Raw genomic sequence first — 19845 nt, 5'->3', positions numbered from 1 at the left:
ATTTAAAAGTAGATTCATTCGATAAATAAAATGTCCATCCATAAATACTTGACGTTCGTGTTTATTGATATTATATATATTCAAAAGAATTTGAAAAAAAAAAATTACTCACCGGAACGTTAGTTTATTATAAAATTTTAATTCAATTTTTGTTTGTTTGTTTTAATAGTTTAACCTTATAGCATCTACATATTTGTACTATGGTACGGTTTTGAAAATTGTATTCATTGTGTTGACCAACTATCCTACACGTCTTGATTCATTCGCATTATAGATCACATTTCAAAAGCACACTATCGGTTTGCGTTCTTAAGTAGTCATCCCTGTTAGACTAGACCACTTTTTCCCCATAGACCCAATGTTAAAGCCGCCATTTTGTTTGGAGGAGGGAATTTTCGACAAGGGTCAAGTGGTCAATTTTTTTTATTAGTAATATAATTAAGGAAATGTTATGTTTTCTTAATTAATAATTAATTATGACAATTAATAATATGATTAAGTATATTAATTAATTTCCCATTAACATGTAGCGTCAACATTGGTCAAATGGTCATATTGATTGATTATAGTTTAAGACCATGGTTGTTTGGTCAGTTAAATGGCGTATCAGAATTTTAAGTGATGGTTTAATCGACCAAACATACACATACATGACATTGTCAGTACAATGAAATAAAATAATTTAATTAAGTTCATCAAATTTTTCCAATTGATTAGAGACTTTTCTTTTTGAATTTTCCTCGGTGTTCAGTATTTTGTTTTTGATGGTTAGTAATAATAGATGATTAAAGATGATTGCATTTGTTAAATACGTTAAATCTAAATAGTAAAAAAAGAGATTATGGCTTGTATATATTATCTTAAAGATTTGAAGATAAAGATAAATGTGTTTCGTTTTGTGCTTTCATTGTTGTTTGAATATGTTTTCGGTATATGTTATATATATATTATATATATATATATATTCAGTAAATAAATAAACAAAATAGCAAACAGTTTGTTTAAATCACATTTTAATTAAAAGCAATGACATTCATCTCTAAAAGATTAAGAAGCTACAAAATCTAGTATCCATACGGTTTTGTAATGAACTTTTCAGTGATAACTCTTTTGTCAAATACAATTTTATAATCTTTACTCTCTTTACATGTTATGATTCTACTGTTCTGTTTGTCTCTTATAATCTTGTTCTCGTCCCAAACAGTTATTTTGTCACCTTGAATGCCATTAGTAACCATTTCACGCACTGTTTCAAAGTTAATACTTAAAGCATTTTTATAGTTTAACGTTATACCCCGCACTTTACAAATTGTTTGATTTCCTCTTTCATCAGGTTTATGCAACTTGTATGCGTAGTTTTTTGGACCACCAGTTACAAAATGTGTAATCTTGTTCTCGGGAACCTCATCTGTAAGATCTCCGAGGTAGTCCCCTAACGACGGCTCCCATTCACCTTCCTTCACAGTGAAAACAATAGAATCGGTATCAGCGTAGAGTACCCGCTGTCCTAGTTGTTCCAAATAACTGTATAATTTGAGTCTAGCTTGAGAAGTTGTATATGACGCCAACACGACGTTAGTTCTTCCTGATGACTCAACAAACTCCGCTTTATTCCTCCAACGCATTTCCAACATTTCATCTGTGACAAAGTTCACACCTGTAACTTCTTGTTGATCACTGGTCAGCATATCGAAATATATAGAAGGCTCGGATACATAATCGACCTGTGGTAAATTTGTCCGCTGTCCAAACTTACCCCAAAAACTATTTAGCATTAATTTTGCCAGTGCGCGTAACCCAGGATTTTTTTCTATCTTATTGTAGTCGAGTAAAATGCCTTCTTTCTAATAGTAGTCCTGAATGTATTGTTGCCTATGTTCCTTGGTAATACACCAACTAGGCCACCCACTTGCCTCTTGCTTCATCTTCAGAAAAGTATTTATGTACTCTGTGAAAATGCCTCCTGTTTTTGAAATGGGATCATATTGCTCAGCTTCATGGAAATGCCAGACTTCATATATTGTAGTTAGTATATATCCCTTATTTACTGCCATCTTTAGCTCATCTGTCACCCATGTTCCGGTAAAGGATCTTTCTTCATTACCATGATGGCAGGTTGTTTGCTGTTTTGTCTCAGTACATGTTCTACACAAGAAGAACATCAGTTTGTTGTTAATTTTAGCGGGTAACACTGGAATATGTAGGCCTCTAGGTGGATAAACTTTGCATTTGATTAGTCCTTCATACATCGTTAGATCATCAAAATTCTCTGTTACTATTTTAGGATGCCCTATTACAACTTTGCCCGTTTTGTTTATGTACGGGTAAAGCGAGGTTACATCGTAGTATTTGATAGATTCGTCAAAGGAAGACTCGTGATATAAATTAAAGGCTTCTGTCCTCCCTCCTGCAAAGGCATCTCTTGGCTCTAATGGAGTAACAATATCCAAGGAGTCAATGAACTTTTTAATGTTTTCATCTTCCCTGATATGTTTGTCAAACTCACATTCCCAAATGCATGTATATGTGTAGCCCTGCTTTTCAATGTGGGTCTTCTTTACCATTGTTTGATGATACAAATCCTCCATTGATAACTTATTGACAGTGTTGATGGTATGTTGTGTGTAACAGGTTGGACATCCATGCCAAAAACACCCATGATATTCCAATACTATCTTTTCACCTTCGCTGTTCTCATAAAACCCATCTACTCTGTATTGGTCAATTATCTTCTCACTACCGTTTCGAGCGTGTTGAATATCCACCCCCTTTGTTTGTGATATAAATTTAATCCATTGTATGGCTTTTACAGAGTGTTTCTCTTCAGGGCGATATCCTTGTGCTGGTATGATGCCTATAGTATCAGCACTTAAGAATTTAGTGCGAAACACCAAATTACATGCCGAAGCTATAGTAATACAAGTTTCAAACGGATCAATACCTCCATCTCCAGTAGCTGATTTAGTCATACACATAAACAATTCTCGAAACCTTAAACAACATCGTCTTAATATATCTACATCAGATCGGCAGTATTTCAAAAGTTCCTTTTGGAAATCAAACATGACTTTCGCGTTAGTTTCATACCATTCAAGAAAGTTTTCTCTGTCCTCTGATTTCATTGTGTCTGGGTTATAGAACTTGACATCCGGCAGCTGATTAAGAACTCTGATCTGGTTTTCTTTTCTGTTATACAGATGTGGAAAGTATCCTTTCTGTAGTTCTTTGATACCAAACATTTTAGGCAGTTTTGAAAGCGCCATGGGTAAAAAATTAAGTGAGTCAATCATACGTATGTTGCATGATGGGACTTCAATAGACATGTTTTTTGCTCCACTCGGAACAATCTTTGGGAGAACACCGTTCTGGTACAGGTATTGTAGAATGGGAAAAGAATCATATCCTTTGAAATTGTGACAGATCACTGTGGCTCCATTATTTTCTCCAGAAAAAGCCATTGACAAAAATCAAATGTCGTATTCATTCCACTGAAAATAAGTTCATTCTTTCCACAATTTTCACATACACTAAGTGGTGTCAGTTCCTCTTTTAAACACTCTAAGCATACTTGTTGTACAACGCATAGGTTTGGTTTGTATTCATAAGTTCCACATTTAGATTTTTTACAATTCTTGCATTTCGAGGTGTCTCGTTCTGGTTTAAACCCGTCCTCACATTCAACTAAATCGTCTTGAGTGCATTCGAAATCAAAGAAAATATAAACTTGGTTTTTGGTGTCATCCTCATCTACAGTGTCCATATCGTCATTTAGAGTGTTTTCTGTAAATTTGTCACCTTCAACCGGCAACATGAAACAGAGATGTCCAACTTCGTAGAAATCTTTACAAGTCTTGCAATATATCTCACCACATATATGTTCTTTTTTGTGCATTTTCTTATTAATAGTTTGACTGCAAATCTTGCATCTAATGTATGATTTGCATGTAGAGTTTCCTTTCCTGGTAGTCTGTGCATGTAGTCTATAGCATTCTTCACCATTGAAATGACGGTTACAGTCGTTACAGTATATTCAGTCGTCATCTTTTTTTTCGTGAATTTTATGGCATGATGTACAGATGTTATTGCAACGATGTTCCTCTTTGTGCTGGTATCCCTTTTTGCAGGTGTGACAATAATAACTACGGGATAAGAAAGCAGGCATACTAGTAATCACATCAAAGTGTTCATCGTGAAAATACAAATAAATCTTTTTTTCTGCCTCTGGTCCTTGGAATATGATTCCATTGAAGTGTTCCTTTGAAACAACGTGTATTTGATATTCTGGCATCACTGCTTGAAACTTTTTGATTTCTTCAATTCCACATTTATGCAGAGGAACATGTGCAAGAGTATGTAAATCAGTTGCTAGATGTTCTTGAATTTTTCTACCTTGACGAATACTGTTCCAGTTTTCATGTTTGTCTAGGTTTGCTTTTGCGGTAACTAATGCCCTGGCACAACATAGATCATCTCTATTTCTTATGGTAAGAATACATTGCTTAGTTTTCATAAATCGCTCAAGATCAACGTATTTTCCTTGATTTCTTGTTCCACCAACAGGGAGTTCAACGTGTGTCATCTCTATTTCAAGTGAATCATCCAATACAAATTGTTCATACGACTGCAATACCCTCTCTATTTCACGTAGTAATGTTTCAACGGACAATTGAGATACTTTCATAAACGGTATTGTTATAGGAAAGTCCAACTCAGGACATTGAATTGACAATCGAATAAGATCTGTTGATTGCATAAACTCTGTTATGTTATTGATAATAGATCCAAACAAAAGTCGTAAAGTTTTCAAAATCTGTGGTAAATCCTGCACTTCTATTTCTTTGAATGATACTTTGTAACGAGTCGTTGTGGTATTGAATTTAGGTATAGGCTGAGTTGACAGTACACGTAGGTCATAAAACTGTTCCGGATTGTCTTTCCTTGTGATGTGTCGCTTTAAGACTGGGTTTTCATCATTCGTGGCTTTTCTTTTTAATCCTCCTCCTGTCTGGGTATGTTTTTCTTCTGTGTGACGTTGTAGATTATCAATTCTTGAAAACAATAGACCGCATGTTTTACATTGGAATAAAGACCCATCCCGATGTCGCAGCATGTGAAGATCCAGATTATTCCTTCGGCCAAACGTTTTCTGACAAATTGTACATGGAAAAGTATCCTTATGTCCAAATTGTCGACGATGATTGATTAACATCCCAACTTTAGAAAATGATGCACCACATTGTTGACATTCAAATCTATTAGGCATCCTTCTTTCCTTGTTGTTTAAATGTAAATGAATGGATTCTGAAAAAACAAATTATCTTAAATAGTAGTATATTTACCCATAATGCCGTATTATCAAATATAAATATATAAATTGAAACACTGGATAGATATATCAGTATACAGCTGCCTTCGTGAGAGAACAGAAGGACGATAAAACGTGTCCCGTATGTAAATTTCAATTTTCTAGAAAAGACGTTATGATTCGACATCATAGAAACAAACATGGAATCACTGAACCATATCCGCAGACCAGTCATGAAGACCCGCCGCCGCCGCCGCAGAGGGAAGGAACATCACCGCCGCCGCCGCCGCCGCCGCAGAGGGAAGGAACATCACCACCGCCGCCGCCGCCGCCGCCGCAGAGGGAAGGAACATCACATCCACCGCCGCCGCCGCCGCAAAGGGGGGACCAGCAGCTACCGCGTAATGAGGATATGCCGCCGCCGCCGCGTGATGAAGATACACCGCCGCCTCGGAAGGAGGAAACAGAACACTTTGTTTTTAAACATCCATTCACGATGACGGTGAGCGGACCAACATCATGTGGCAAAACATTTTTTGTGAAACAACTTCTTCAAAATTTAAGATTGATTCAGCTCACTATTCACAGAATACTATGGCTATACAGACGTTGGCAACCACTCTACGACGAAATACAAAAGACGGTTAGACCATATGTTGAATTCATACAAGGAATACCAGTTGATTTAGAGAAGGATAGTTATATAAACCCAAGTGTAAGAAATACTTTATATAATTTTGGACGATTTAATGTCAACATCAGCAAAAGATCCTAGAATCACAGACTTGTTTACGGAAGGTAGCCATCATAGAAATCTATCAGTTGTAGTATTAAATCAAAATCTTTACTTCAGTAAAGATCCTACACAGAGAAGAAATTGTCACTACTTGGTATTATTTAACAACCCTGTCGATAAACAACAGATAATGACTTTAGGCAGACAAATGTATCCTGGAAAAGGACCATACTTTTTAGAAAAATTTGAAGAATCAACTAGTCAACCATTTGGCTATCTTCTTCTGGATTTAAAACCAACGACACCCGAAACGAACCGACTGCTTGGAAACGTTTTACAGCAACAATCAGCAAAGACCAAAAAAGTCATTCCTACTTCAAATGATATAAGAACAGTCCAACATTCACCCGTTCCTTATTCGTACGAAGACGGTCCTGGTGAACAGACGTATGAAAAAATGCCCTCCTGTGACGATTGTGGAGTAGTGCTTGACAGCATGCACGATTTACAAAGACATATCAAACATTGGTGTCCAGAAAACGAATATTTGAAAAGGAAAAGAGACAACGAAGACCTAGGAAATGAAAGTCCTTCAAAAAAATCAAGCTCAGAATGGATTAAATATGATAGTGTTTCAGACGATGGTAGTGAAGATGTTAATATGGACGATAATGAAGGATATAAAAGCCTATTACATGAAGCCATTGATACAGCGAAAGATACTTGGGATACAAAATATGACAAGTACGTGAAAGAAGGTATGAATGAGGAAGATGCAATTCAACGAAGCAATGAAAAAATAAGCCATATTGTTCAACGTCAATTTTTTAAACGCTATACTGAATTGTTGAAACTGATTGTTCCCCTAGATGAAAGCAAAGTGCACTCTGACATTGTACAACAAATTCAGGATATTGCTGAAAACGATACAGATTACGAAACTCAAATTCGGCGTATTCTCATGAAAAAGCGACATCAATTTGATGAATTATTTGATGATGATTACTTTGAAATAAATACTGACACTGAGGATAATGACGATGAGGATGATGAAGAGGACACTGACGAAGATATACAAGAGGAAGACTAGTCCTTTATAACGTACTGTATAACACGCGTTTCATTATATCCATTTTGATATTTGTGTTGACAACATGTCTGCATGGGAGAAATATCTAAAGGAAATTTACTTCATTCCGTCAAATCCTGCCAGTTTTTCTGGACCAGACAAACTTTATAATTATGTACAAAAAGAAGGGAAGTACAAAATTAGTAAATATAAGATACGAAAATGGTTACAAAGCCAAGAACCATACAGTTTACAACGACCATTAAGGAGACCACAGAATAGAACGGAAATTGTTGTTACTGGCATAGATGACCAATGGTCTGCTGACCTTATGGATATGGTGAAGTTTTCAAAATACAACAAAGAATATAAATACGTATTGGTAGTCATCGATGTGTTTTCAATGTATTTATGGTTACGAAAACTTAAAGATAAAAAAGGCGAGTCCGTGGCAACTGCATTTCAAGACATATTTAAAACAGGAAGAGTTCCAAATAGAATAAGAACGGATGTGGGACAGGAGTTCAAGGCAAAGAGAGTTCAGACAGTTTTTAAAAAGGAAGAGATTAATCATTTTTATGCGTTGAATGAGGTCAAAGCATCAGTGTCCGAGCGTGTTATAAAAACAATAAAAGCGAAAATATATCGCTACTTTTCGTACAATCAGTCTTATAGATACGTAAACAAGCTTCAAAGCTTTGCAGATGGATACAACCACACTATTCATAGCACTATCGACATGGCACCCATAGAAGTAAAAAAAGAAAATGCTGAAACGGTCCGCTTATCGAAAAAGACCACATTCTGGAAAGTTAAAGAAAATTTACCACTTCAGGTTTAAACTTGGCGATCGGGTTAGACTTACATATTTGAGAAATATTTTTTCTCGGGAATATGACGAAAAATGGACGGGTGAGGTATTCACGATATCCGGACGATTCTGGAGAAGCATGACACCGTTATATCGCATCAAAGATTACCATGGAGATGAAATTTCTTGATCCTACTACCAATCTGAACTCCAACAAATAAACGTCAAAAACAATTCCTTGTGGAAAATTGAGAAAGTGTTAAAAACAAAAGGAAGAGGACCCTATAAACAATATTATATCAAATGGTTAAACTGGCCAACCAAGTTTAATTCATGGGTGAAAGCCAGTGATGTTAAAGACTTTTAATCTAATTGTTTTCTTTTATAATTGTATTACAAATAAAAAATACCAAATTCACAGTGTATATTATTTTTTTTTTTTGTACCAAACTTTTTTTTATTGATAGTATATGTATTTTCTCGAAAATATTAACTAATAATCATAAAACAGATAAATATACATGAAAATCTAAACATTTCTGATGCCCTTTACGAGAAACGTTCAGAAGATTTCACGCTGACTCCTAAAAGGGCGGAGTCTCCCCTCGATAAACGAGACCATGCATGTGTAGGATCGGATGAATAGTCAGACTCATAACAGTGGACAGGTCATGTCAAGCACCAAACATCCGCTATTGGCTAAATGACCTCAACTAGAGCCTCATTCACATACATGCACGTGGAAATCTACTCTAGATGTTCATGTATATTAACCTTGAAATATAATTATTACTTATTAAAATACGTATGTTCATTAATTAAGTTAAGAATTTAATAACCTTTAAGAATCACCCTTATATCAACAGAGGTGGCGTGTTGATATCTATTCCAAGGCAATTGCGAGCATAAAGGACCACACTCTCTGCCACTGGAACGGAGTTACTCTTTCTAGTTACAGAAAATTAGTTTATCTCCATATATCAGAATATTTTACGGTGTTTAAATACTTACAACTATTTTCAGTTCGAAATGACGTGGTGGTTCCTTGGAACTTTAACTCAAGAGACATGAACTCACCTGAGTTTTGTCGTATTTATAGTGGTTCGTGGACCGGTTCACCAATAGGAAAAACAACTCTGATGTTCACAAATTAAAAACCCATTTAAATACGGAATTACATAACAAACAATATTAATTATGACATTTTATTACACTTATGTAGAAAACAATCACGAAAAAATCGTTTTAACACAGATCTTAATAAAAAATCAACATTCATATCCTCCTTAATCCCCCTTAAATTGGACTGATCCATTTTCCCCTAAATTTTACCTGTTCAGTTAAATATGTCCGCCATGTTGATAAGTCGTGTTTTTATTGCTGCTACCAGAAAATCACATTTTAACATGATTAAAATTGATGGATGTGCCCAAATTATCGGATAACGTTAAATATTTATTCATGGAATTGATTAGCGTTAATAATTATCATTTATTTCACATGGATTAATTTAAGTGACCAGTTATTATCGTAACGGGGGATCTCTCTGTAAAAACAACAACAAATCGTGTCGGTTTTGGTCAGGTCTACCGATTTCTTTTATACTTCTTTATAAATTACATTATACGGTGTTTTGTGTGTGTGTGTGTGTGTGTGTGTGTGTGAGGGTCTATTGTGTGTATTTTCTTTGTTTATTAAGTCTTAATTAAAAAAAAGGTACATTGCAAGAATCGGTCTGAAATTTGTTTATCTATGTACGTATTGGTATAAACCGGTATAATCCAGTTATTGATAGCGTCAGTTTAACATGGTCAAAATGTAAACATGACCCAAGTTATCACTTTTTGATTATATTCATTTGAAACAAATGTCTCTAATTTACAACAATCGATATCACCCGACTTTCACAAAAAAAAAACAAAAAAAAAAAAAAAAACAAAAAATAAATAAACGTTCACTGTCAATAAAAATAACATTTACACAAACATCTATTTATACTCATGTAAACATTGAATGTACGGTTCACTTAGTAGGTCATATAAAATACGGCAAAGTTGAAGAAAATATTTTGGAATACGCTGTACATGTTTTGAAATACAAAGGATGACATACTGTTTATTCTTTAACTGGTCATCAACAACAAAAAAGAAAAGTTTTGTCTGGATTAATTAATTGGGTCAAACCCTATTTACCCGAGTAGAAATTAATCAATTTAATATGAATTAGACTTTGTCATCACGAAATATTTGATTAAAAATTAATCATTATACTTAATTACATTATTAATTGTCATAATTAATTATAAATTAAGACATAATTAATTATCAATTAAGAAAACACAACATTTCCCTAATTATATTACTAAATAAAAAAAAATGACCACTTGACCCTTGTCGAAAATTCCCTCCTCCAAACAAAATGGCGGCTTTAACATTGGGTCTATGGGGGAAAAAGTGGTCTAGTCTAACAGGGATGACTACTTTCTTACAAATTCCGGATAAAATGTCAATGAATCCTGAGTCAAAACATTTAGTGTAGACCGTTTGACATTTGAATTCAACTATTAGATTAAGATATGTGATGACGCAAATGTGTATTCTTTTCCTGAGCTTTGTATTTACTATTTCGTGCGCTAAAATACAACTTGCATGCAATACTATTAAATTCACTCGTGAAAGCTTATTTTCGTTTTTGTTATCTAAATTCAGGACACGGCAGAAAGAGCTTTATATATGACTTTCAAGCACGATCATTACTAACGGTATTCTAACCTCGAGTTGTTTCTCTTTTGTTTCTTTTTTGAGTCACTGTCCTATTATAAACTTTGACCTTTTCGAAAAGCTAAGGATTGTCTACCCAAGGAATAGATTCCTTAACTTTGTAATGTATTTAGCCTTTTAACTTTTTTCATTCGCGCGTCACTGATGCTTTTTTTGTAGACTTAACTCGTGTCTGGCGTACATCATTTTAATTTTGGTATCTTTTTATATCTACATACCTTTTTATATATTTTTATTTTAAAGTGTGCACAGGTTTATAAATTTCTGAATTAAGAAATTCTTCGGCAAAACTAAGTTTCCCTGTAGAATGTTTGAATTGATTTAAGTAAAATCAGGAAATCCTTAAAGTTTGAGATGTTTTATGAGACCAAAATAAGTCTCTTCATAAGAGGTCCCAATCAATTGCATGCCACAGGTTTCACCGCATACAACATCTAACATAAGTAAAGACAGCTTCAAATACGAGTCGGATATGATAGATAAAATAAATGCATCCTGAATTCCAGATTATAAAGCAAACTGAGTGCATAAAATATTGCGATAGGTTTGTGCAATTTGCATAAGTCATCTGGTTAGTAGGATTGCCAAAGGGTTATAATCGAGAAAAAAAAAATATGTGCATTCCCAAGTGATAAATATAATAGTCGAGCTTTAAAATAGCTATTCAAATAGAAGCTGTAAATATATACTTTCAACTGGCATCTTCTTTTCACAGTCAATTATTTCAATTCAAAAGCAAACACAAATTCAGCAACAATCTTTTGGTGACCCGGCAGTCAGCGGTCTTAGGTTCATGTATTGCTTTTCTTTTTTTAAAGAAAGCAACTTGTTTGTACATATATAAGGTCGTTAGAATTTTCGTTTGAATTGTTTTACATAGTCATTTCGGGGCCTTTTATGGCTGACTATGCGTTATAAGCTTTGCTCACTGTTGAAGACCGTACGATGACCTGTAGTTGTTAATTTCTGTGTCCTTTTGGTCTCTTGTGGAAAGATAAGATAAGATAAATAATAGTTTATTAAAGTGTCACATATTGATCTACATTAAAATACATAAAAACGTTAACATCATTAAAAAAAGGATCAATACCAAGCCTATAAAGACTTACGAGACACTGTATATACAAATAAAAGCTATAACAGTTATGCTGAAGGAAAATGTTTTTATAAAAAGGCATAGTCATGCATTACATGATTTAAAACTCATTAAATATGTACACACAATTATAAAATATCTATTCATGAATGCTTCAAAATAATAATATAGAGCTTACTAATAAAAATCAACAATAAATACAAAAGAAGTATAATTACAGTTTAGTTCGCTTAAAAATGCTACTAGGGTAAAGGTTACAAAAAAAAAAAAAAAAAAAAAAAAAAAATCAGTAAGAATTCAGTTATAATAGTTCAGTAAAATTTTTAGTAAAATTTACAGTAAAAATTTAACGATTAATTCAAAATAAATTCGTTAAGTAAAGATTTACAAAGTAAAAGTACAACAAAGGAAATTTAAATCAATACATTAAGTTTAAACAATATTATATAAATTTTTTAGGTCTCAAAAAACATTTGTGGAAAGTTGTCTCATTGGCAATCATACCACATCTTTTTTTTTATATTCAAATATTTGATGAAATGCTTTCTTAAGCTCCCTATTTTACTCCTATAAAAGATAGACATTTGAACAATTTTCAGATATGGCTATTTAGTTTATTGTCGACTTGTACGTTTTCTTTTTTCTTTTGAACTTTATAAGAAACCAATACTTTAGAATTAAGAATTGCCGAAGGTACGAGTTTCATGTATCTTTCAAAAAGCGTCGGTGTCAATCATTCTGGGGCCTGTTTATCGAAACTGTCCTAAGATCGGTCCTAAGAATTTCTTGGGACAGAAGTTAGGATAAAGTTAGGACCGACTTACGACACGTCTCAGCATGCACATCGAAGCTATCTTAGGATTATCTTAGCTAGGACGTCCTAACCACTGTCCTAAGTATTGGCGGAAAAGAAAAATTTTAAAATGAAAATATTTTATCAAATTTAACCAATTACTATAATTTGAAAAAAGATTACTACTAGTAATTATAAAACAATTATTAGTTTAAAATTAAAGGTAATAAATTGTTTTTATATTATAATTGTTCATTTTAACTTTATTAAACAAAACATATGACAAAAAAAATATGATAACTTTGTATATAAAAATTGAACAGTTAAAATTAAATATGTAATCGGTAAAATCACTATTAGATGCTAGAGTGAGCTAAATTCGATGTGTCATGGTTTCATACTTAAAAGTTCAAAGGCAAATCTCGTGCATCTTTCATATAAATACAGAGTACTTCAACTATTTTATTACGTATGTAGAGACGAAATCCGAATTTTACCGATTCAAAACTACAGACTCTCCTGGACGACTTGATAAAAGAGTAAACTTTTGCTTTGGGGGGGGGGGGGGGGGGGGGGGAGGGGGAGGGGAAAAAGAGGGGGCTAGGATGAAATTTGAAAAAGGCTGGACAGGAGTTTGGAATAAAATAAAACAGGATGGACAACTTTGCAAAATAAGAGGCGGATAAAAATTTATGTAAAAAAATTACAATACACTAATAAATAAAAATGAAGGATACAGATAACATCCAAAAGAAAACATGGCAATATTTCCCCCCCCTTTTCATCCCGCCATAAAGATGAAATGGAACCTATAAAAACCCTATTTGTTTAGAAAATAACCATCCTAAATATATCCTAAAGTTAGGACCACCCTAAGACCATCTTAAGACACCTAATTTGGTATCCTTAAGTTAGGACAATTCCTAAGTTGCGACATGTTTGATAAACCCACTTAGGACTAAGATATGTCCTAAGTTGGTCTTAGGACACGTCCTATTCCTAAGAGAGCTTCGATAAACAGGCCCCAGTATATTAAAGTCGATAAATGTCTAAACATCGCAACAAACAGTATCTAGTATATATAGAATAATACAAGGTAAAATCCGTATCGCATGCTGTATCACCACCAGAAACCAATACCAACCCCGAGGGCCGAATGTCTGATATTGGTCGAGTAGTGATACAGCATGCAATACGGATTTGCCATGTATTGATCTACTTATCATATATGTTAACAAAATTAGATTCATATTAAGAAGACGATCATTTGATTCTGAGGTGAGACTTAGCGAATGTTAAAAATAAATATTCTGGCAACTATATTAATAGAGGAAACTAATTAATATTGTCTTGTTACTCATGGAAAATAAATATTCTGGTCCGTCCAAAATTTGTATTTAGTGTTATCATTTACAAAGGTATCCAATACTAACAGAAAATCCGAAAAGAAGTATATCAGCAGTTTGAACTGGTTATGATCAGGCAGAAAAAAATCTGGTTGTAGTGTACACGTGTAACAGAGTTCTCAGTGGTAAGCACGATTGCTTGCTCTAATGTTTTAAATTAGTTCCATGGAATTTGACGTCATTCGTTGTATGACGTCACTCAAATATATGACGTAACATTGGAAATCTAGTAAAGCCTTCAAGTTGGTTTGTTTTTTAATTAATATTGTAGGTCTTTTATTATAAAAAGATGCAGTCATGAATAAGTAATTGCAAACATTTAAAATGGATAACAACCCAGGAGTTCCGGAAACAATTTCGAGATGTTCCAAAAGGGGTGCGATATGTGGTCAAACTCCGTACAGTGATTGTAGTTTTTAAGTCTGAATCAGTATAAAAAACAACCCATTTTCTCTAGCAAATTTTTTTTTTTAGAAATTCCAACTAAATACTAAATGAGGTTACATAAATTTAACATCATGTAAGGACATACAGCAACTTGACGTCATAGGTTAAACTGTGACGTCGTTCGATATATGACAGTCGGAAAGCTGACCCCGGTTTGACCCCATTTCTTAAAGCAACAATGGACGTCATGTGATTACCATATATGGACATAAAAAGTGAAGCTCGTTTTTTTGAACTTGTAGTTTTTTGCATGAATTAAAACTAATTTCCTATTAAGTGAACATTCTTGAGTATGTAAGAAATATATTACTCAACTCAATTATGGATTAAACTCATTTTTTTCTCTCAAAATGTGTCTTCAAAGTGAAGGTGTTGACGAAAAAAATTGGTCACAGAAAATTAAAATCGTAATTTTCTTTCTTAACTTCTCGGGAAGCTATGCTGAATTTAAATTATGTTATGTAACATAACTTGGACTATAATATGTCAAATTTGTGCCAGTTGATATGCTAAGATACGCAAATGTGCCACTTCGATGTGTCGATATTTCTGACGAAGCGGGGCCGACGGTAATTCACGAGTGACGTCCCTTTGTTTGACACTATCATGTACAAACTATTGTTATATCAAGCACCATATGCTGTTATTTACATATGGATATTATTAAAAATTATCTTATTAAATATGTTTTGATACTGTAAACGTGAGCCAAAAAAATAGAGAAACACATTTTATCACTTTTCAGAACTCAGTTCCAGTGAAATAGGCCCTATGTGTCCCTATGTGCCATAATAGGGTTAATAATTTAATATTAATTTAATATTCCAAGAGTTAATTTAATATTCCAAGAGTTAATTTAATATTCATGTTTTGGTAAGTATTTTTACTGCTGCAACCAAATTATTTTAACACAGAAATAAATGTCTACTCAATTTATACAAGGGGTAGTCTAAATATTCATGAATAATGGATCAAGACAGTATTAAAATGATAAAAAAAAACAGGAATTCCTTTTCATTACTGACACTTGCAAGTTGGTCCTACCTTTTTCATTTAAACTTAAAAGAGATCATAATTAAAGTATTTTGAATGTAAAATCTTCATTATTTTAAATTTATAAAAGGAAAATTAGTTTGCAATCCTTGTATGAACAAACTAAATATAACAATACATGTTGTCTCATTGATTTCATGCAAGTTATAGTTCTAATGAATGGACTCAAATTATAAAAATAACACACTAAACCAATAAATAAATGGTGCTTATCATGAACTTGAAAATAAATAAAAACAAAATAGACTGCAGTAATATTTTTCTTTTTCTATTTGAAAAAAATAATAATAACATTAAAAAAACTATGCATTTTTACATTTATATAAAAGTATTTCAGAGCAGTTTCTGGGGGCTAAGTCAATAATTATGTTTTAGATCACAAGTCAAAATTAAGTAACATTTCATGTCAGTATGATAATGCTTTGAATAAGATTGATTAAAATGATACTCTGAAAGAGATAGTTTGAAGGCAGCAACCATTTGTTTTCAGGGAGGGGGGAACTGGATTTTTTTCCGGACAAGTTGAAAACAATTCTTCTCTTTCAATTTCAGCATTTTATTTAATGGCAGCTGAGGGTAAAACAAACATTTTTTTTCTCAGGGTCAAAAACAAATTATTTTTTATCCAAAAATTATAAAAACAAACTTTATTTTTCAAAACAATCAATAGCCACCACCCCCTACCCCCACCAGAAAATCAAATGGTTGTTGGCTGCCTAAGTTCAAATTTAGGATAATACTTTCCCATTTACTTTTGCAGGATTCCGGCCTTTATCCACCGGGGGGGGGGGGGGTTACATTCGATATTTTTTTGGTAGGGGTGTGCCATTTTTGCCTCAAAAAACGTACCCATTTTAATATAACATTCACTGAAATTCAGTACCTATAGTTATATAAATATTTAAGAAAGAATGACCTATACTTATATACAATATTTAAAATATGACCAATTGCTTATATTATTAGCACTAACTCAGCATCACTCATAATTCATTAATATACGAGCTACCCTTAAGTTTTTATATATGAATTGACATCGTTTGGTGCACATATATTTTATCGTTATATATTGACCATTAATAATGTAAGATTCTCAGTAGAATATGATATGTAGATCATACCCCAAATCAATATACAGTTATCAAACGTAAATGCATTTTAATATAGGATGTCATCAAAAAGGAGGGTCATTTTTATATAAAATCTCGCAAAATTATGACCCATATTTTTTAAATATTTATATAACTATAGGTACTGAATTTCAGTGAATGTTATATTAAAATGGGTACGTTTTTTGTGGCAAAAATGGCACACCCCTACCAAAAAAATATCGAAGTTACCCCCCCCCCCCCCCCGGTGGGTATGTGATATAGGGTAGGTGTAAAGACTGGAAAACAGAACCTTTATTTGATATAAAAATTTAGTACTAAATATGATAAATCGGTGTATCGTTACAATAGAGAATAATACATGGCAAAATCCGTATCATATTCCGTATCATCCCGAGATATCAATATCAGCCCGAGGGCCTTTAGGCCTAAGCGATGATGTTGGTCGAGGGTGATACGGCATGTGAAACGGATTTCGCCATGTATTATTCTGTTTATCATATATTTTAATAGGATCAGATGCATGGGATATCTTTTTTTTTAAATCGTCTCAATATAAGTTTAAGACAATGTCTTAAAATGCACCAACAAACGACACTGTCCTATTATTTCAACAAAAATTAAAATTAAAAAAATAAATATTGTACGATTTGTAGAAATGTTTAAAGTTTTCTAGTTTATTTGGCGATGCTATTATTCATGATCTGATTCATTTTAACTTCTGACGAGGTGAACACCAAGAAAAATATTTATTGAAAAGTTTGCTATCTTTTCTAATCAAATTAAATTCGTAAAAATTTCCATTTGTATTTAACCCATTAGGTAATGAAAACAGACTTCACAAAAAATAAGACCAAATAAACAATAAAACTTCAGATAATTCCATTTTATTTTGTTTTTTATTATATAGATAAAAATCGCTCGTAAAGTTACAGGGTACTAATTTTTTGGAAAATATCGATTTTATTTTTAAATTTTTGTTAGTTTGAACTTTTTTTCCCCTTTCATGCTAGCAAATACATCAACTGGACGTCAAAATAGGTCAAAATTTGACGTCATTCAAATTATGACGTCACGCCAGGTATGCGATACGGGTTTTGCCATGCGATACGGGGTATGCGATACGGGTTTAGCCATGCGATACGGGGTATGCGATACAGGGTATGTGATACAGACTGGAAAAAAGACCCTTTATTAGATATACAAAATTGCTGTATTTTGTACTAAGTATATGATAAATAAGAAATATATAATGAGATAATGTTCTCGAAATATTGAGATAAATATAATAGATAAATTGATTGTCATTTTAAATCGATACAACTGAATTCCAGTATAATTTGTATCGACATATCTAATTTGGCATTAAAATGAAAAAAAAAGATCATATCATAGGGAACATGTGTACTAAGTGTCAAGTTGATTGGACTTCAACTTCATCAAAAACTACCTTGACCAAAAACTTTAACCTGAAGCGGGACAGACGGACGCACAGACGAACGGAAGGAAGCATGGACGAAAGGACGGACGCACAGACCAGAAAACAAAATGCCCCTCTACTATCGTAGGTGGGGCATAAAAAGAAGATAGTATACGATGTCGCTTATACACATGGTTTTTTTAAGGAATAATATACGTTGATGTGTAGTATTTTTTCAGCACTTTATCAAATCATGTGGTTGACACACAAAATACAATATGAATGAGCTAACACCTGTCCAAGTTAGTTTGATGTTATTTATCAATTGAGTAAGCTGAAGCATCTTTTTGACACACCACTATTTTTAATATCAACATTTAGCTCAATACATGGTATCATCCATACTCATTTTGCATGTGGTCAAAAATGAAGATGAGTATGAACATGATGAATTCATAAGTAATATTAATTGATATGAATGTTTACTTTTGCAAATAAGATATTTTGAGTATTGTGGCAATATTATCAGAGATATGTCAGAAGGATTTAGCATCACGTGTGAAAGTCAACTAATACCTTTATGATATTTAGAAACATATTTTTCACAGCAGGGGTACCGTTCAAATGTTAAGAAATAGCTATAGTATGCTAAGATAAGAATATTGTTCATGTTGATATTCACAAATCTCTGAATATACATCATGAAACTAGTAGAACTAAAAAAACCAAAATTAGTCTTACATTTATTCTGTTTACAGATTGTATTGAATTCACAACCACATACATAGTGATTTTGATGTCCATATTTTCAAATAATTTTCATTGAATCAATTATTTCGTAGGTCGCAGGATATCAAGAAGGCCATTCCTGCTAGCCTTATAATGCACTTGAATGTATTGGAGATTTTCAAAGTCTGGTATAGTTTTGCCAACTTTCACACCGTGAAATGGTGTTAAAGGTACACGATCTCTGTTTGTACTTTGGTTCAAATAGTTTCCTGATCCTTGTAAGTAAGACTGATTGCCCACATCTATGCATCTGTTCACATGAGCCTGTTAAGTAAGAAGTATTTTTTATTTCAAATACCATAACGTATGCAAGCAATAAAAATGAGATTTTCCGTAAATTTCGTATATTCATATAATCATAAGCAATATATTTGTTAATGTGAATAATGTTCCAATTACAAATGCATCAGATGGTTTTTATTTCAAATGAAAAATACATAGAAATTGTGATAACTGTAATTTCCGATTTAGTATGAACGAATATAATACAAGTTAAAAAGGTCAATAAAAAGTCTGAAGTGTAGCGCTATGTAGGACCAAGTCTCGCCAAGTAAGCTTAGGTGATCTATTCCCTGGATAAAAAACAAATACAAGATGTTTCGAAGAATCAATGTTTTTAAGCAATCAATTCACAACCATGCCCATATAAACAATAATATCAATAGAACAGTGCTGTCTTGTAGTCTAATGATACTCTACGGAGTTGAACCCTTTAACAGAAGTTACATCGACCAAGGGATAGTTATTAACTCATCATGATAATAGGCTTAAGTCTTTGTACGCCAACAGCACATTTCGTATACAAAAGATAAATTTCACTATATACTGTATATGATGGAAGTTTCCTTTCCGATGGTATCACCAGTCCAGAAGTCAATAATATAAATCATTCTCGAAATTGCATTGCTATATTTACAGAAATTACAGAAGAAATAAGAAGTAAATTTGTACTTCTTATTTTCATTCTGCAGAGGATATGCATAAATAACTATAGACTATATTAGTTTCATACTTTCAATGACACAATCTGA

At 33.0% G+C, this 19845-nt stretch overlaps 2 protein-coding genes across 2 annotated transcripts; one reads left to right on the top strand and one right to left on the bottom strand.

Annotated features, from left to right (window-relative positions):
* Window positions 1–1844: 1844 nt before the first annotated feature.
* Window positions 1845–3263, bottom strand: LOC139494391 (uncharacterized). Its single transcript, XM_071282554.1, has one exon. The coding sequence runs from the start codon at window positions 3261–3263 to the stop codon at window positions 1845–1847; it is 1419 nt and encodes a 472-aa protein (XP_071138655.1).
* Window positions 3264–6054: 2791 nt separating this feature from the next.
* On the top strand, window positions 6055–7131 carry LOC139494390 (uncharacterized). Its single transcript, XM_071282553.1, has one exon. It carries the CDS (start codon window positions 6055–6057, stop codon window positions 7129–7131), a length of 1077 nt encoding a protein of 358 aa, XP_071138654.1.
* The last annotated feature ends 12714 nt before the right edge of the window (window positions 7132–19845 follow it).

Source organism: Mytilus edulis, chromosome 11 (genome assembly GCF_963676685.1).
Source record: "Mytilus edulis chromosome 11, xbMytEdul2.2, whole genome shotgun sequence".
Classification (NCBI taxonomy): domain Eukaryota; kingdom Metazoa; phylum Mollusca; class Bivalvia; order Mytilida; family Mytilidae; genus Mytilus; species Mytilus edulis.
This window is presented reverse-complemented; position numbering and strand designations above follow the sequence as displayed.

Excerpts from the sequence above, each read along its gene's own strand:
- LOC139494391 (XM_071282554.1), bottom strand. The coding sequence starts at position 3,263 with ATGGCGCTTTCAAAACTGCCTAAAATGTTTGGTATCAAAGAACTACAG.
- LOC139494390 (XM_071282553.1), top strand. The coding sequence starts at position 6,055 with ATGTCAACATCAGCAAAAGATCCTAGAATCACAGACTTGTTTACGGAA.